This window comes from Callorhinchus milii, unplaced genomic scaffold (genome assembly GCF_018977255.1).
Source record: "Callorhinchus milii isolate IMCB2004 unplaced genomic scaffold, IMCB_Cmil_1.0 Scaffold12, whole genome shotgun sequence".
NCBI lineage: Eukaryota > Metazoa > Chordata > Chondrichthyes > Chimaeriformes > Callorhinchidae > Callorhinchus > Callorhinchus milii.
In genome coordinates, this window is record NW_024704753.1 from 7,890,016 (window position 1) to 7,909,248 (window position 19,233).

General features: G+C 40.1%; 1 protein-coding gene across 1 annotated transcript in view; it reads right to left on the reverse strand.

Annotated features, from left to right (window-relative positions):
* Positions 1–19,233, reverse strand: part of LOC103179801 (protein tyrosine phosphatase receptor type G) — a 300,620-nt gene that overhangs the window by 259,072 nt on the left and 22,315 nt on the right. The window contains exon 2 of the mRNA XM_042339618.1: positions 17,407–17,511. Within this exon, the coding sequence (XP_042195552.1) occupies positions 17,407–17,511 (105 nt within the window). The remainder of the gene's footprint in view (positions 1–17,406; positions 17,512–19,233) is intronic.

The following is a 19,233-nucleotide window of genomic DNA, read 5'->3' on the forward strand; positions in this document are numbered from 1 at the left end:
GTCTGTGAGCCCGCGTGTCTCTCTCTCCGTGTCTGTGAGCCCGCGTCTCTCTCTCTCCGTGTCTGTGAGCGCGCGTCTCTCTCTCTCCGTGTCTGTGAGCGCGCGTCTCTCTCTCTCCGTGTCTGTGAGCGCGCGTCTCTCTCTCTCCGTGTCTGTGAGCGCGCGTGTCTCTCTCTCTCCGTGTCTGAGAGCGCGCGTGTCTCTCTCTCTCCGTGTCTGAGAGCGCGCGTGTCTCTCTCTCCGTGTCTGAGAGCGCGCGTGTCTCTCTCTCTCTCCGTGTCTGAGAGCGCGCGTGTCTCTCTCTCTCTCCGTGTCTGAGAGCGCGCGTGTCTCTCTCTCTCTCCGTGTCTGAGAGCGCGCGCGTCTCTCTCTCTCCGTGTCTGAGAGCGCGCGCGTCTCTCTCTCTCCGTGTCTGAGAGCGCGCGCGTCTCTCTCTCCGTGTCTGAGAGCGCGCGTGTCTCTCTCTCCGTGTCTGAGAGCGCGCGTGTCTCTCTCTCTGTGTCTGTGAGCGCGCGTCTCTCTCTCTGTGTCTGTGAGCGCGCGTGTCTCTCTCTCTCTATGTCTGAGAGCGCGCGTGTCTCTCTCTCTGTGTCTGTGAGCCCGCGTGTCTCTCTCTCTGTGTCTGTGAGCGCGCGTGTCTCTCTCTCTGTGTCTGTGAGCGCGCGTGTCTCTCTCTCTGTGTCTGTGAGCCCGCGTGTCTCTCTCTCTGTGTCTGTGAGCCCGCGTGTCTCTCTCTCTGTGTCTGTGAGCCCGCGTGTCTCTCTCTCTGTGTCTGTGAGCCCGCGTGTCTCTCTCTCTGTGTCTGTGAGCCCGCGTGTCTCTCTCTCTGTGTCTGTGAGCCCGCGTGTCTCTCTCTCTGTGTCTGTGAGCCCGCGTGTCTCTCTCTCTGTGTCTGTGAGCCCGCGTGTCTCTCTCTCTGTGTCTGTGAGCCCGCGTGTCTCTCTCTCTGTGTCTGTGAGCCCGCGTGTCTCTCTCTCAGTGTCTGTGAGCCCGCGTGTCTCTCTCTCCGTGTCTGTGAGCCCGCGTGTCTCTCTCTCCGTGTCTGTGAGCCCGCGTGTCTCTCTCTCCGTGTCTGTGAGCCCGCGTGTCTCTCTCCGTGTCTGTGAGCCCGCGTCTCTCTCTCTCCGTGTCTGTGAGCGCGCGTCTCTCTCTCTCCGTGTCTGTGAGCGCGCGTCTCTCTCTCTCCGTGTCTGTGAGCGCGCGTGTCTCTCTCTCTCCGTGTCTGAGAGCGCGCGTGTCTCTCTCTCTCCGTGTCTGAGAGCGCGCGTGTCTCTCTCTCTCCGTGTCTGAGAGCGCGCGTTTCTCTCTCTCTCCGTGTCTGAGAGCGCGCGTGTCTCTCTCTCTGTGTCTGAGAGCGCGCGTGTCTCTCTCTCTTTGTGTCTGAGAGCGCGCGTGTCTCTCTCTCTCTCCGTGTCTGAGAGCGCGCGCGTGTCTCTCTCTCCGTGTCTGAGAGCGCGCGCGTCTCTCTCTCTCCGTGTCTGAGAGCGCGCGTGTCTCTCTCTCCGTGTCTGAGAGCGCGCGTGTCTCTCTCTCCATGTCTGAGAGCGCGCGTGTCTCTCTCTCTGTGTCTGTGAGCGCGCGTCTCTCTCTCTGTGTCTGTGAGCGCGCGTGTCTCTCTCTCTCTATGTCTGAGAGCGCGCGTGTCTCTCTCTCTGTGTCTGTGAGCCCGCGTGTCTCTCTCTCTGTGTCTATGAGCGCGCGTGTCTCTCTCTCTGTGTCTGTGAGCCCACGTGTCTCTCTCTCTGTGTCTGTGAGCGCGTGTGTCTCTCTCTCTGTGTCTGTGAGCGCGCGTGTCTCTCTCTCTCTATGGCTGAGAGCGCGCGTGTCTCTCTCTCTGTGTCTGTGAGCCCGCGTGTCTCTCTCTCTGTGTCTATGAGCGCGCGTGTCTCTCTCTCTGTGTCTGTGAGCCCGCGTGTCTCTCTCTCTGTGTCTGTGAGCGCGCGTGTCTCTCTCTCTGTGTCTGTGAGCCCGCGTGTCTCTCTCTCTGTGTCTATGAGCGCGCGTGTCTCTCTCTCTGTGTCTGTGAGCCCGCGTGTCTCTCTCTCTGTGTCTGTGAGCGCGCGTGTCTCTCTCTCTGTATCTGTTAGTGTGTGACTCTCTCTCTGTGTCTGGGAGTGTCTCTCTCTCTGTGTCTGTGTCCCTCTCTCTGTAAGTGTGTCCCTCTCTCTGTGAGTGTGTGTCTCTCTCTGTGAGTGTGTGTCTCTCTCTGTGAGTGTGTGTCTCTCTCTGTGTCTGTGAGTGTGTCTCTTTCTCCATATCTCTGCAGGGTGGCGGCCCCGAGAGAGTGGAGGTGGTGACTTCCTGGAGCCCCTTGTCAGGACAATCGCCTAATTATAGATCCGAGGGCCCTGCCAATGTAGGGTTATTGAAAAGATTCCCAACTTAAAAATCTGGGCATAGAGAATACCAGCACATATATTCCAGCATCAAGCACTCTTGGATCAGGTACAGCAACATGCTGGAGGCAAAGTACAATTTGCTGTATCTTGGCTTCTGAAGAAAATTTAGCAATAGCTCCTCCTCATCATCATCACTATCACTACTTGGGATAGACTTGCTGGAAGCAAAATTTTGTACTAGGATTAATTCTGCCAACATTTCAACACATACAAAAACAGAAAATAAGTTTTAAACTCCATTCACTCAAGATCCTCGGAACAGTCAAGAGTTTAATACCCCATTCACCTGCTTTGGATGCCAAAAAGTTTGTACTCCATTGTTAAGTTCACCTCAGTTACAAATTATAACAGATAAGAATTTAATATCACATCTGATGCACAATGCAGATGGAAGGATCTAACATCAGTTGGATCCTAAAAATAGAAATCTTCAAATTACATGGAAATGGGATCCTCTGGAGAGACAAATATACTTTTTTTTGGAAAGAAAAAAGGTTATTTTTTTGAATAAAGATTACTTTTTTTGAAAGAATAAAGTTATGTAAAATCTTTCAAATTACCCAAACTTTTAATGAGTCATCAGCTGGACCAAAAGAAAAGTACAATTGCACTTTCTCCGTGGAATCCACTACAAATGTCCTCTTTCGCTATAAATGTAATTTCTGACCGTAGGCCTCGCGTTGTTTTCCTGACATCAGTGTGGGCTGCGGCGGCTCGAGACGCACATATGTGGTGCAAGCGGAAAATGGGCTTCGCTCAGAGGCCCCGCTGTTGTCATTGTCTGTGAATCTATGTGTGTGTCTCTCTCTGTTTGTAAGTGCCTGTGTGAGTGTCTCTCCCTAAGTGTACGTGAGTTTGTGTGTGTCTATGTGTGTGTGTGTCTGCTTCAGTCTGTACGTCTGCTTCTGTACGTATATGTCTGTGTCTCTTCTATATGTGTGTGGGTTGAGTATCTTTATGCGAATGTGTAAGTGTGCATCTCTCTCTCCTGTGAATGTCCCCCTCTCTCTGAGTCTCTGTGTTTGTCTGTGGTGCCAGACCCTGAGGCAGGAGGTGGTGAGCCTCTATAGACACGCTGGTGTCCTCTGCCCCCCAAAAATAACATGGGCCACCCAGTTATTTTTAAAAGAAGCAATTAATATTTTTTTTTGCAACAATTAATGTTATTTCCTCATGTTTAGTTTTTATCAATAAAGTGAAAAAATGCAGGCTGTGCAAATTTCCACGCTTTGTTTGGCAAATATTTCTGCACTTTCCTTTTGGCCCAGGTCATCAGCTAAGTGTACACATAACTTTACATCAATTAATTAGAAATTTTAAAACTCACTTACCTTTTTGTTCAAACTAAATTTGAGTAAAAATTGATTTACATTAGGTAGCTTCAAGCTAATGTTATTTAGGACTTTGAAAATGGTTATTGGACAACAATACTTCCCAACTGGTAGGAGAAACAGCAACATTTGATTGTCGTCATAATTAGCAGTATTCTGTTAACACACTTTTTCAATTGTCTTCCCTGTTCTGACCTATCTTCTCCCCTCTGGACTCTAATTTCCTGCTTCATACTCTGCAGTAAGCCTCTGCATTAAGCCAATCTGACGTTAAAAAGTGGATTCTTCTAAAAAAAATCTCAACAAGCCAAGGGATACTACAAAATTTGTATTCCAATCTCTTCAAAGCTCTCACACGTTGAAGGGCAAATGAGAAAGCTAATCACGCTAATTCAATTAAGACACTACTGCAAAGAAATTTATTTGAATTAAATGCTTCATGTTTAAGTGGACAATGGAAAACTAAAAACCCTGCAAGGAAACAATAATGAACAAATCACTGTTACCACTCATACCTGGAACCGAAAGAATTAAACTGCCCTTTACGATTTTTTTTATTTCAAGCTCATTTTCTGCAAAAATATTGAACACAATTAAATATTCAGTGGCTTTTCACGGTGATGAGAAATTAAGGACTTAACAGATTAGCAGGCTACATTGAACTCTGACACTAGACTCTTGTTGGACCACGCTGATTTATGCAATAGAAATCAGCACAATGGAATAATTGGGAGCCACAGTATATGCACCTCAGGCTTTATGGTTGGGAGTCAACTGCTGAGGCAACAACATTACATTTATAGAGCACCTTTCACGTCAGGAGGATGTCCCAAAGCACTGAACAGTCAGGTGTCGGGGCCCGAGGATGGGGGAGGGGTGAGGGAAGGCAGAGAGGTGGGAGGGAGACCAAAGGCACGGTTGACGAGAAGGGTCTTGAGACCGGCCTTGAAGGATGTGAAGGAGGAAGTGAGGCGAAGGGACTGTGCGATGGAGTTCCAGAGTGTGGGGTCAGAGAGGCTGAAAGTCCGGCCACCCATGGTAGGGCGGGTCAGGCGGGAGACATGGAGCAGGCCGGAGCCTGATGAACAGAGGGAGCGGGCAGGTTGGTAGGGAGTCGGCAGGTCAGAGAGGTAGGAGGGAGCAAGGCCAGAATTAACCAATCATGTTATGAAAATCTGCTGAATGGAAGAAAGTGCACAAGTGTGGATTTCATCTACCAGGATCAGTTTGGCTAAATAGTCAAACAGCACATTACATGTTACACAGTCTGAATTCATGCAATGAATTGTGGAACCATGTCCCAGTATGGGTTGACATCTTTAAAAGGAGGGAAGACCATTTTTAATTGAGGAAACTTTCAGAACGTCCTGATTTACCTTGCATAATATAAAAAAGTTTCCTGTGAAAATTTAAAAAATATTCTTTATAAGTTGCAAATCAATGGATCTTAAAATATATGTTCAACAAAAGCTCCATTTTTGCAGTATTTATGCTTCAATATACAGTAATTGAAGTCATTATTTTTGTAGAAATGAAAAGCAAATAACAACCTGCAACTTAGCTTTGAATTTCATTATTTTACATAAGTTATTTCACTTGAATGATCACCACATAAGATACTAAATAGCATCTTATGTATCTGTACCGCAGTATAAGTTACCACTGGAGAGATAAGAAAATGGAAAAAAATTCTCAAAATTAAAAACATATCCATTCAGGCAAAAATAAGCTAGTGGATAGAATTTACAAAGTTATGAGAGACTGACAGAATTCAATTCAGGGGAAAGTTAAAAAATACTAAGAATCGGCATCATTATCATTGTTTAGTATCTTCTGCAGAGAAAGCACTTCTCAATTGTTAATCACCGACATTACTCTTGATGCACCCACCACGCATTCAAAATCATGTCAGGGATGTGCTGGAGGCACAAGTGTCAATTTTTCAAAAGTTCCGTTCTTTTGAGAATTGCAGGGAAATTTGCATAAATAAATAAAAATTATGTGAAGTTTGCGAAAAGTCCAGTGCATGTGAACAACACTGTGTGTGCCGAGTTTAGTAAAATACTTTGTCTTTCAAAACGGTGACATAAATTTTCCAAATGAGAAAAATATATAAAAGCAGTTAACACTAGGAATATCCTACAAACCCTTTTCAGCTACTATAACTTCCTCAGAGAATGCATTCCCCCAGCTAGTCACAAAACTTGTCAGAATCATTCGAAGTACCCATTTGTCAAACACTGACACCTTCTGTCAAAGCAAGATTGCAATCAGTCTGCAGCTGCTGAACAGATATAAATGTTTTTTTCAGGCTACAATAAACTCTAACAGCAGCCATGAGGCCTGCCAAACTCTCTTCTGCCTTTCACAAGATGAATGTTCGACCTCCTGCAAAGTTGCAACCAACACGCTCCTCATTAGCCAGAGCAGTCACTGAGGGCAATGCTTCCCCATTTACAGGACAGCTGGCTAATGAGCTTCGACACTCAGCGGAGCTGTGAGTGCAAGGACATCAATGAATATGACAGCTACCATATATTGGGAAGCACTTCATCTTGTGCGTTCAGTCCAGCTTGCAGAGCTTACCTTTGACTGAAGAGCATCATGCAGTTATCATCTGGATCTAATTGAAATTAGTTAATATATTACACTACTTGTACCCATTGCAGCTTCACTTGCAAACAAAGGATCCAATATATAATGTAGTTTAACACACAGACATTTCATCTTTATCTATACTCAGCTGGGAGGACTCCTGTGGGAGGACTCCTTTAATATATTTTCTCTCAGTCTATCCCAATTTCCTTCTTTCTTTCACTCAGTCGCGCTCTCCCAGTCTATCTCTCTCAGTCTTTCTCTGTCTCTCCCACAAAACACACAGTCACTACACTTTATAATATATTCCCTCTCACAGTCTCTCTCCCTCTCACAGTCTCTCTGTCTGTCCCACGTGGGAGGACTCTAGCTCCTATGACAACCAGAAAAAAGTGCCATACATTTGTTGCAGAATATAGATGCATCTCTCTGAACCGTGTGTGCGGTTCTCTGTCGCTATGTCGTTGTAGAATACGATGCATACCTCATATTTTGGAGCTCAATTAAAGGATTTTTTTAATATAGCTGATCAACGATAAGAAAATAAAATCAAAAAATAAGCCTATGACACTGCCAGTTGCAAGACCTTCCCGATGAGGTATAAATCGTATCTCTACTTCAATTGCTAATTGCGTGAGTATCAGATACACAGATAGATACTTCATCTTTATTAGTATCGATAGATTAGTTACTTTCTAGACTCATAGTCTTTACTTGGTACATCATCATCAACCAGTTACAAACTGCTGTATATTACTATACTTGTTTTTTTAAAGAAACTTACTCTCTTAAATGCATTTGAACAGCTTTTCTCAATGATCTTTTCAAACTTATTGCCCAGTGGATATAAAATATTTCCACCCGATATCCATTAATTCTTGTAACGATCAACTTGCTTCCTTGGGCATTAAAATCCTCTACAATAATGAATAATTTCCTTAGATCAACCCCTATTTCATCATTATGAAAATTAAAATCAGGTTATCTCATTTTCCCCAAAAAGAACAAGCAAAGTTCATCAGAACTTAGGTTGCCAATGCCTGCAAACATCTTAGCTGCTTGTCTTAGTCTCCTCTCAGAAACAACTTCCTTCCCAATTCTGGTAACCAAAACTACATACAGTGCTTTAGGTGGAATGTAATTAATACATTATACAGCAACAATTTTTTGGATTTATAACTTATCTCTTTGCTGATAGAATATAGAACCGGTGCCTTTTTTAAAAAAAGAAAGTCCAATAGTGAGGCATCTCTTTGTTACCATTGTATGTGTATTCCAATCTGGAATTCTGGGCCATATACCAATTGCTATATTTGTTCACTTATTACAGTGCAAAATAAAAGATTTATATCAGGGAGGCTGCATTGTTTATTCATTGCTCAATATTTATTCTACAACCTGTTTTTCCTTTTCCTGCTGCTTCCCCTCCCTCCCTTTTTCTCCCTGGCCCTAGATCTGCAAAGTAGCGACTCATGCCAGCTGTAGTTTCAAAGCAACCGGGAACAATAATCTATCTGCCTCTTCCTCAATTAGTGGGAGCCTCAATCTTGAGTAATCTGATATGGTCAGCTGGGTGTGACAGAAACCCACCATCGTGTTTAAGAGTATCCAAACCAAACATAGAGTTCCATACATACCACCACATGGAAATTCCAGATGCAATATTAATTAGAATGCAATGTGCACTCTCTCCCAAAAGGGACACATCCTGCTTACCTAATTCTGGAGAGTATAAGGCACAGGTTGGGAAACGCCAATGCTTGGGGACTCCAGAGAGGGTGTTGGAGTACTGCTGGAGTCTAACCAGCAGCTTGCTATTGAAAATATTGTCTGGCAAGCTTTCCCACTGCTTGTCTGGATAGGACCACACTACCCGAGTATCTGAGTGAGAAGAGTTCCTGGCCCTACATAATGTTACAAAGCAATGTCCAAGTGAAATGCATAATTTACTATTCTTCTATTTTCCCTCAGATCTCCCAGGATAAGAGAACATCTTGTGTATTTCATTTGTCTGCATACACTGAAATCTACATACCAGTCTACCACCCAAAAAGAGGGTCAGACTCAAACATTAATGAGATATACTGTTTTTTATGCACATTAGGGCATGCAGCAAATGAGCAATAACACACTGGCAGAAAGCTGCAACTTAAATGAGCTGACATTTGAAGTTCAAATGTAGAGTTAACCATTAGTTAGTAAAGCAGGATTGTCAGAGATTCCATTAGGCTATGGTAAATTGATGGCATGCCCCTGACAATTTCCACATATCTTTCAGTCTTTCCAGCAATAAACAGAATCCAAAGCAGGAGACAACAGACTTAATCATAAATTCCTCCAGCTGCATTTCATTATTCTAGCTAATGTTAAAAGAACTTCAATAACAAGCAGCAAGTCAAAGCTATCTACCCGAGAAAAATGGGAATATGATGAAATGACTTTTTTTAAAAAGAAAAAACTGTTCAAAAGAAAGCTGAGGTAGGTACTCCACTAAAGTATTGTACCACCCACTATAAAAGTATGGAATTATTTTCATACAATACGTGAGCTTTGCCTTTTGTTTATTACACTGTTTACTTATTAGACCAAACTTTCAGGATCTAATCCAACAAACAGCAAGTATTGGCATTACTTCAAAACAAAGGTGGTCATTGGAATAGTAACAAAATATACATACTAGTAAACTCAGATCTGTGATGAAGAGCCGATCAAACATCTCGTGATTTACTCTCCATCACAGATCATTGGAAGGTTTGAACATTAGCAAGTGACAGGCGCAAGAAATAATGCAGGGAGCACCCACCCAATGTTTGATAAAAATAAATAGCAGACAGGCATGTTGTAATATTCTCTTCAGTCATTGTAAACATCAGCACAAATAGAAACAGGAAAGTAAACTTGCCCAAGGCAAGATGGAGTTCTGTTGGGCTAAGATTATTTAATCATTTATGAGTGGAAGCATACACAAAGATTTGTTACAACAAAGGATACATAATTCAAGTACATAATTTCTAGAATGAGAATTAAATAATATTGGTTTGAAAAAATAATCCTAACAGTTTTTTGCAGAATTCTTTGTTTGTTATGAAGGAACATTACAATTTTTGTTGCAAGTGCAGTGACATTTATGCTTATTCCAGCAGTGCTGAGCTGTAAAAGGGAGCAATCATTTGCACCTAGTATTCCAGGTAATTTTCCAAATCCAATTTTACTGCTGGGAAGCCCATACATTAAGGTGTCATATTGTCCCAGTGGCATGAGAAATTCCAATACAAACTTAATTTCTCCTGAATAGCAGAATTATGATAAAAACAGAATTTTGTGTTTGGTCTTTAATATACCATTTACTCAAGACTGGAGATATTTTGTTGCATTCTGAATAAATGTATCTGGACTTGGTTCTATTTTCGCCTTAACCATTTCAGCATTTAAACAAATTCTGCTCAATACAGTACTTCCATCATTTCTACTAAGATGATCAACAACAAAACACTGGAATCGAACAAAATGTTTAGTAATAATAATCCTTGCATTTGATACAGCACCTTACCACATCGTCAAGATTTCTCAAAGCACTTCACTGTAAAGTGGATTCACTGTATTTTGTGAGTGAAAACTTGTAATAAAAATATTCATTTTATAAATAACTATTTAACACAGGGAATAAAGTTTAAAATCACAATTTCCATCTGTATTGAAGAACTCTAGTTTCTAAAGAAAAATAATTTTCTCTAAGAAATACTTCTTTTAAAAAAAATGTTGATAAAGGTTTTTTGTTGGGTATCAGTAAAACTCTAGAGGAAATTGAGAAATAGATTTAACAAAGGAGCATGAGAGTCACTGCAAATAAAAAAGTATCCTCTCTGGAGTACAGTATTGACTAACTGAGAAACAGGGAAATATCATTTGTATGTAGAACCCCTTTCCCAGGTCGATGGCAGATATTGTATTATGTAAAACATTGTTTAAATTCATAAGCACTGTTAATTTAGGATCATTTATAATAATAATCCTTACATTTGATATAGCACCTTTCATGTCAGTAAGCTGTCTCAACATGCTTCACAAGATTTTATTGTGAAGTGTAGTGACTATTTTTGTGATTGAACAGTTAGGTTCTTACACATTCACTGTATCCATGCTGTATTCCAGTCACAAACTGAAATAATCTATTTAGCAGTAAGTTAGTGACTTTTTAAGTTCAAAAGGCTCAGTTGGTAGCACTCTCTCCTCTGAGTCAGACGGTTGTCGGTTCAAGATTTATATTAGGAAGTTGAAATTAGTCTAGAATCACAATCCAATACAGTGCTGGGGTGGCAGGGGGCTTCATTGTCAGAGATGCCTCCTTTTGGACGAGACAAGAAGCAGAGGTCTATCTATTCAGGTGGACGTTAAAGATCTCAAAGATAATGAACTTTTTCCCAGTATCCTGACCAACAAACCCCTCATTTTATGACTATTTGTGGGACATTTCTGAGCACAAATTGTCTGCCTCGATCATCTACAAACAGTCACAACACTTTATAGTAAATCCTGTGAAGTTATTTGAGATGTGTTCTCAATGTGATAAAGCACAATATCAGATGCAAGAGATTTTATTTTAAATGTAGTTAAAGTATAATTACTTTGAAAAGTTTTCATTTCAATACTACAAGCTGAAAAGCTTTTCATCTTATATTGGCCTACACCATTCACAAGAGCCAGTCACACTCAGTTTAATTTAAAAAAATAAATATTCACAATTCACATCTATATAGCACCTTTCACATAAAAGAACACCTCAAAGTGCTTTACATATTGAAATTAAGTGAATATTAAGTAAGGAAAATTGGCATTTAATTTGCAGCCATCAACATTCTACAAACAATTAGACAAGGTGACCACATGAATTTTTCTAGTCAACAGTCCCCCAGATAAAATTGGTCATTCACTTCATCACTTCTTCGATATAAGATCAAAATGTTCATGTCCATATGAATCACAAGGTAGATACGATCTTTGTTTAATGACTCATTTGAAAAATGAATGATCTGAAAAATCCAGGATTGATGTTAATATTATGTGATTAAGACCATTCAGTCATATCAATTAGGACAATTTCAATTCATTGGAACAGGAGTCTTTACTGTACTGGCAGACACTTATATTGCAGGATACTTGTTCCTAAATTCAATAAGCATTTGTTCTGTACATTAATTATGTAAAGGCTATTGAATTGAAACAAAAAACGCTCGGAACTATGTCCCCGAGATAGCTGACAACAATATTAGTAGATTGCTGTGGGACAATTGGAGGATACATAAATCTGCCAGAGAAGGTGAGCCAAAATGCAGGATAAGATGATCAATACATCATATCGAGTGGCCAATGGGTTGAAATCAGACACATTTTAACAAATATAGATTCATGTTGGTGTTGGTTATAAAAGGATTAAGGGCATATTATAACATATTTTATGGTGCTGTTCCAGCTTAATGTTTTTAGGAATTCCAGTCTTAAAGGCTATCATAGATATAGCTGTGTTCCAGATTCCTGCTGATTTTAAGTGATTTCACTCAAACCAACTTACCAGTCCAGGGGGGATGGATGGGGATATGTACTGGATGTGGGACTCATGCAGCCTGAGGGGAGAGGTCATAGTGGAGGTGGGTAATATTGTGAAGGTGGGCAATGTTGTGGAGGTACGAGTAGACAGAATGGGTCATGGCATGTACGTGAGGTTTAAAAGAGAGTTGATGGATGACCACAGGGACAGTCAAAGAGGGAAGGAAGTCTTGAATTGGGATTTAAAGATAGATAAAAAGGGGGCGAGGCGGAGTTCCAGAGATTTGGATGAAGGCACGGCTACTGATGGTGGAGTGGAGGGGTTGGGGGATTTTATTGTGATCCAGATTAGTTTGACCATGGTGAGAAAGGGCTACCTACATTTTTAATATTTAAAATATTCTGGTTTTCCTTTAAGTTTACAATACACAATGCAAATTATCGGATCCACTCACTGGAAGCAAAACAATTTGTGAAAGCTGGTTTCACACTTTTCAGTTTGGATTTCAGAGGTCATTACAACCAGGAGTGGGTTAGGATTGCATTCACAAAGTGCATAATTTGAGAGTGGGGAAAAGGAAAGAGAAGAAAAAAAAGGAACAGAGTGAAAGCAACCAACTTAATACATGAAATAGACCAACCCTCCACTGTTCAGCGGATATTTCAGTTTACAAACATATCTGTGAGGGAGAAATAATACAACTAGGTTTTAATTTTGATTGGTACCAGTGTTAATAAATCAGCTACTGAGTTTCATCTCAAAGTCCAACTTTTCCTTCTAAAAAGAATACTGCTTCATGATGCCATGACCTACGCCAGAGTCTGGAGGCAGCGGCTGTATTTAATCTATCCTCAGTTATCAGCCCTATCCAGCTGGCAGAGACCAGGCTCTGATCGGTATTGATAAGAATTACATGGAATGTGAGATGAGTTTGTCAATGCACTTTCAAAACCACTCAATCTACATCCGAAAAGCCAGTTTCATTTCATAAAATATGCTGCAAATCATTTTCATACAATAGACTGTAAATCACTAATAACATTTGAAAATAAATTATTTTATTTTCTAACTAATGATTGAAGGATGTGCGAGTTGTATTATTTTACTTTAGGATCATTCTTACCTTATGGGCTTTACAAAGTGCTATATATAAAATTGTAAATAGTGTATTGTACATACAATACATATTATAAAAAACCTAATCAGCTTCTTTGGTGGCGTGTTATCTGCACTGCAATATTAATTCTGGGAATCAGACAACACAAACTCAGAATTACAGATTCTAAAAGATTTATTTTTCCAATGATAAAAAAAATCGTCAAACAATGTATGTTTTACCCCCACTTCAATTTTCGCCCATTACCTCTCTTCTACTGAAAGCTGAAACTGCAGCTCATGCTACAGTTCCAACATCAACTTGAAGTCATATAGCAAGGTAGTGTCTTAGAGCGCTTAATAGTGGCGGGGTTGGAAGAAGGGGAAGGTGAGCACATATTATTTTGGTATGATGGTGGCTTCTTTATTGATTTTAGCATGCATAGCAAATTAGGAAGACCTGCTTCAGAGGAGATTAATTAATGCCATCTTGAGCTTTCAAATCAAAATTATGACCCATGTGATTTTGATGTGATAAATTAAAACATTCACAACCTTAGTTACAAATTCTGAAAGGATGTTGCGAAACGTGCAGATGTTGGTTTTCATATAAATTTAGCTTGCAAAATAAAGAACTCAGCAAAATTGGAGATTCTGGATCATTTAGCTCAGGTTTCTAGACAGCAAGATTGATTTGATTTAAAAGTTAAAAATCTTCACTAAAACAGTCTTAATACTCACTGTACCAGGATTCTAAATAGTCTTAAATTGGCGACACATTTTACTAACAAAAGGTCGTTTTTGCCTCCTGCCAGATGTTGCTTTGCTCCACTCAGGTGTAACAGTGATAATCTCAGTAATCTGCCTTTATTCCCCTGGCAAGGGGTGGTAAATTTATCCCCTATTCAGTCTTTGGATTCATTTCATTTATCAGTTGAAGCCCCCCAACAGGTATCTAATTAGGCATGCCACTAATCAGGTAGAATTGTACATGATTGACGACTAAGGATTTGCTATCTGGTCTGCACAAAAAGTAAGATATTCACTTACAAGAGCAAGAGATTCATCAGTACATACAGGGATGCAACAAAATCCAGCAGTTAAGTTTAAGCTAGATGCCAACTCCAAAACATTTTGCTACATAATAATACAGCTTAGAAGGTGGAAATGTTTTAATATGCAAGTATTTCAAATTTGTTTTAAAGCAAGTTTGACTTGTGATGGGTACAAATTAAAATGATAAAGTACAGTGAAATACATAATACTGTATGCAAAAAGTTAGGATGTGCAAATCTTTCATGCAACAATAACTATTTTATACACCAACAGAGAAGTAAATTACAAGCATGTTCCAACAACGTTACAAATTTATTTTTGTCATCAATAATTTAGTCCCAGTCAACAACAACTTGCATTTATATAATGCCCTCCACATAGGGAAGTGTCTTGACCCTGTCTTAATGTGTCATTACCACGTATCCTATCAATATCTCGGCCACATTTATTTATGTATTTATACATGTGCCTGACTCACCACTCTTGCCGCTTGTTACTGAGCTCTTTTCCCTTGGAGTGACAAGTTATCAGGAATTTACTGCATATCCAAAGCAAACATGTGTTTCCATACCATACAGATATTTCCTATTAAACAAGTGGCATGGTTCTGGCAAAAAAATTACCAAAATTGTTTTCACCTTTTCAGTTCTCTCCGAGAACCTCACTCCCACCTTCACAGTTCATTACAGCCAATTGCTTAATATTGCATGAATCTTGGTTGTACTATAGTTTTAAGCAATTATTGAGACTCATTCAATTTTAAACATTTGATTAATAAGGTAATCAGCTCCAGCAGATTTTGTAGTACTCCAATACAACGAGGAGAGAAAAAGTATTAGATTGGCACATTCAGATGATGAAAAGCTTCCATAATCTACGTTGCTAATGCAAACGTAACATTTATTTTATTTTTGGCTTTTCATCAACAAATCAAGGATGTTCAGTTACAGTGTAGGTGGACTGCCTGATAATAAATAAAACATTTCAAATAAAATTAAAAGTACAAAGATTACATTACTTGTACCAATTTTTTAAAGTTTATTAATAACACTAAAACTTAGTTTTATTTTTAACCAGTCCCAGTAAAACTATTTCTTATTCACAGTAAAGCACCTTATAGTACGTGAGGAAAGTTGTTCGTAGCTGTACTAACAGGCATAAGAGGAACCCAGCTTCGACATTTTCAAATAGTTGAACAGAAATATAGCAATTGCAATTCTGGACTAATACATTTTCTGACAGATTTAACTCTGAAGCTACATACAATGCTTAGAATTTTCAGAAATGAAGTCCAAGGCTGAATGTTCTTTCACTGGCTATCATACATAACGGTGAAGCTGTTGTTCAGGTTATCACAATACAATTTTCAATAATATACATTTTTAAAGGGATTGAACTACAAAAAGTTGTTTTCAGGTTTGCTGAAAATAACGTTGCATTGATATAGCATCTTTCATGTAGTTAAACATGCTTCACAAAATATTCTAAAAATGGTATTGATAATTACAAATTGGCATTCAAGGACAAATTATTCACAAAATTGAATACTGCTGGTTCCAGCCAGCACATTTGTGAAGAAGGTTCAAACACAGATGCAAGTAGTAAAGGAAGCAATCTTTTAAGCTTTGCTTTTGATATGCCTATTATGTCAAAAGTTGCAAAGAGCTCCACAGCTTTCTGTCAAGTCTGCCATTTTTAGGTAAATATGACAGCCAATTTGTGCTCAGCAAGTTCCCATTAACAGCGATGAAGTGAATGACCAATTTTATCTGGGGGACTGTTGATTAGGATACTTGGAGAAATTCCCTTCTATTTTCAAATAGTGCCATGGAATCTTTCACTTCTTTCTGAACAGGCAGATGACATCTCAAAAGGTATCACCTGAAGAAAGGTAACCCTGACAATGCAGATTTCCCAGTGCTATATTGGAGCATCATTCTATGCCATGAGTCTCAATATCTCGGTATAGGGCTTGAATCCTCAACCTTCACATATGGAATCAAGTGAGCAAGTGACTTGTGATAACACCATTTTCACCTCACCAATTTAAATGTAACACATATTTGGTCCCTCAACTGCTTTGAGGATGTATATTACAAGCAAGATCAACATGCATTCCAGAAAAACTTTGGAGCCTAGCACCTCTGCAAAACTGGAGGTGACTGACCCCAGAAAAATCTGAGTTGTTTCTATATCCAACTCCCCTCCACCCCACCATGGTCAAACAGTTCTTAATCCGCTCATAGAACAGTTTCCATTTAATTAAACAAGTCCATCTGGATCACACAGAGGCCTCCTCTGCAACATATATAAAAAAGTTATAAAACGAAGATTTAGAACAGTAGCTGCAAAGATGAAATGCTGTGACAGGATAACCCAATTATAACACTCCTCACTGTAATGTGGATTTGTGTATGATGAGATTGGGTTGTGGACCCCAACAACTTATTACTTGAAAATCGGAATTTCGTCATTACACATCAAATTGTATCACTCTGCTTCAAATCAAATGTTGTGATGACCTAATTTGAAGCACAACCATGGGATTGGAAGTGCAATAACATGATTTGAAGCACACTTCAATCTCATTGTCAAGACACTGTAGCTGCACAGGCATTGTCGCACCCAACATCATTGACTTGTAGCATTACAAGGCAGGCTGTCAACTACCACTTTACAATGGGGCCATTCTGTATTTATGTTGACTTTTATTCCTCCCTATATTGATGGGGGGGTGGGGGCAGGGGCAGGAGGGAGGAAACAAACTACTTTTAATCGCAAAATATACCCCATGGCTTCCACTTCTTTTAAATTATTGCTTTTAAATTATGAAACAAATGTTGTCTACTCTATGCTTCTCACAAAGCATTTTAAAAGACCAAAGCTTTCCTTTATTCATTTATAATTGAGTTCTACAAAACAATCCACCATGTTCATGTATTCTAAGTTTGTCCAAACACTTTAAACATGCACTTGTGAAAATAAAGCAAAGTTGACTCGTAGATTGTTTCTAGTAAGCACAACATGAGACAAGCCATTCATATCACATTAATGATAAACTGTTTTCTCTTTCCAATGGCATTGAATGCAATGTGATGAAGTATGAGCAAAAGGTGTACCAGCAGCAACAACACTACTTCTGTTATACACCCTATATGGTTTAGGCAACAAGAAATGAATAATATCGCATTCCACATTTGGTCTTCAGGGACAAAATACAAGTCATGTTTCACTGTAAGAAACGTTCATACTAAAGGCAAATGAGTCTCCAAGGCAAGGACTCAAAAGCTGTGGAAAAACAACATTTTGCAACTGGGAGACATTTTTCATAATCTCAGTCACCAGAGAAGTCCTTTGCTTGTCATCCTGTCAAAATCGCTCTTACCTGAATAAGCCCAGTATGGATCCCCAGATTCTTTGCGCCTTCGTATATGAATAACATTTTTGAGCTTGTTCTCCTGCAGAGATCCAACATGACCTTCTGTCAAAGCTAACAAAAGGGGAAAATGCAAGACAATATTTAGATTAATCAATAAAATAATTTGTTTGTAGATTTATTTTAAAGCTGAAGAAACAAGACTGAAGTTAATGCAGCATATGTTCAATAAAAAATATGTTCAATACATTTTAAATGGTATAAAATTACAACCCATCTTTCCATCATTCAAATACTTATGTATGAATAATGAAGTTGTGCGCAAATGGCTGCCGTGTTTCACCCACAAAAATATACAGTCAATTCACCTTACAGTATATTCTGTCAAACGCTTTGAGACGACTCAGACGTGATAAGGTGCTATATCAAATGCAAGGATTTGTCAGGCATGTCACCTTGGAGCCAGTTCAGTTCCAAGGAGACACTGCTTACCTCCTCCCCAAGGAACATTTTGCCTATCCATACCAAGTCTCATTTCAGATTGTTTTCTTTCCAATCTCATTTCCCCATCTTTTCTTCATATCCCTGTGGATTCCAGTAGCTTAGTTGTTAGAGCAAGTGAGAGGACCTGGGTTCGATTCCTGTGTAGGGTGAAACGTTGGACAAGTTTCCTTACTCCACACGCCACTGATTACCTAGCAGTAAATAGGAACCCAGTTGTTAGTCAATTGGCGGATCGCTTTTCTGGAGGTAATGATCCCATCAAAAAGAAATAATAATTTGGTCACTCAATCTACGACTGTTTGTGGGACACTGCTGTGTGTAATTGGCTGCCGCATTTCGCCCACAATAATAGTCAATTGAACAACAACAACCTGCACTTATATAGTGTCCTCCACACAGAACAGCATTTCAAAGCGCTTAACAATGGCGGAGCCTAACTCCAAGCCTGGTGGGAGGTGGCTGTAAGCATGGTTGAAGAGGAAAATTTTCAGGCAGGGCTTGAAAGAGGGGAGAGAAGAGAGGAGGCAAGGCAGAGGGATTGAGGGAGAGCGTTCCAGAATTTTGGGGCGTAGTGGCTGAAAGCACGACCTCCTTATATTCAGTGAAGCGCTTTGAGACATGTGAAAGGCACTATGGAGACCTGCAGCTCAGTGGTTAGAACACTAGTGTCGCAACTGAGAGATCTGGGTTCAATTCCCAGCAGCTCAAAACCTTGTGCAAGTTTCCTTACTCCACACACCTGATAATAATCCCTCAAGAAAAAAAAATAATAAATTACCCCTGGTAAAGCAATCCTGCAATCGACTAACAACCAGGTTCCAACTTAATGCTAGGTAAACAGGCGTGTATAATAAGGAAACTTGCCCATCGTTTCGTCCCACCCTGGAATTGAACATAGGTTCTCTTGCTTGCGATGCGAGTGCTCTAACCACTAAGTTACAGGGCTCCGCAGCAGCAGAAAACAGAGCACACATCCTATTCAGCATTGCTGCACCATTTATTTCGAACTATGTATGAAATAAAATTCAACAAAGTTCTTTGCTGAAATTTCTAACACCATTAGATCCCAATTGCAGGCCAAATAGAACCAAAATGAAAAAGTTGATATGTATGTATGAGCAAATACAATACATTTAGGTTACAGAATGGCATGGTGCACGCGCACACACACAACAGAAACAACAAATTACTTTCCTAGTTACAATAACATGGGTCGATTGAAAAGCCTGTTTTTTTTATGGCAGCTGCTCATGCTGTAATTATTGAAGCTTCTAAGAAGTAGAGATTCAAACTTCAATACAGCACAGTACTGAGAATTGAAGATAAGCAGGA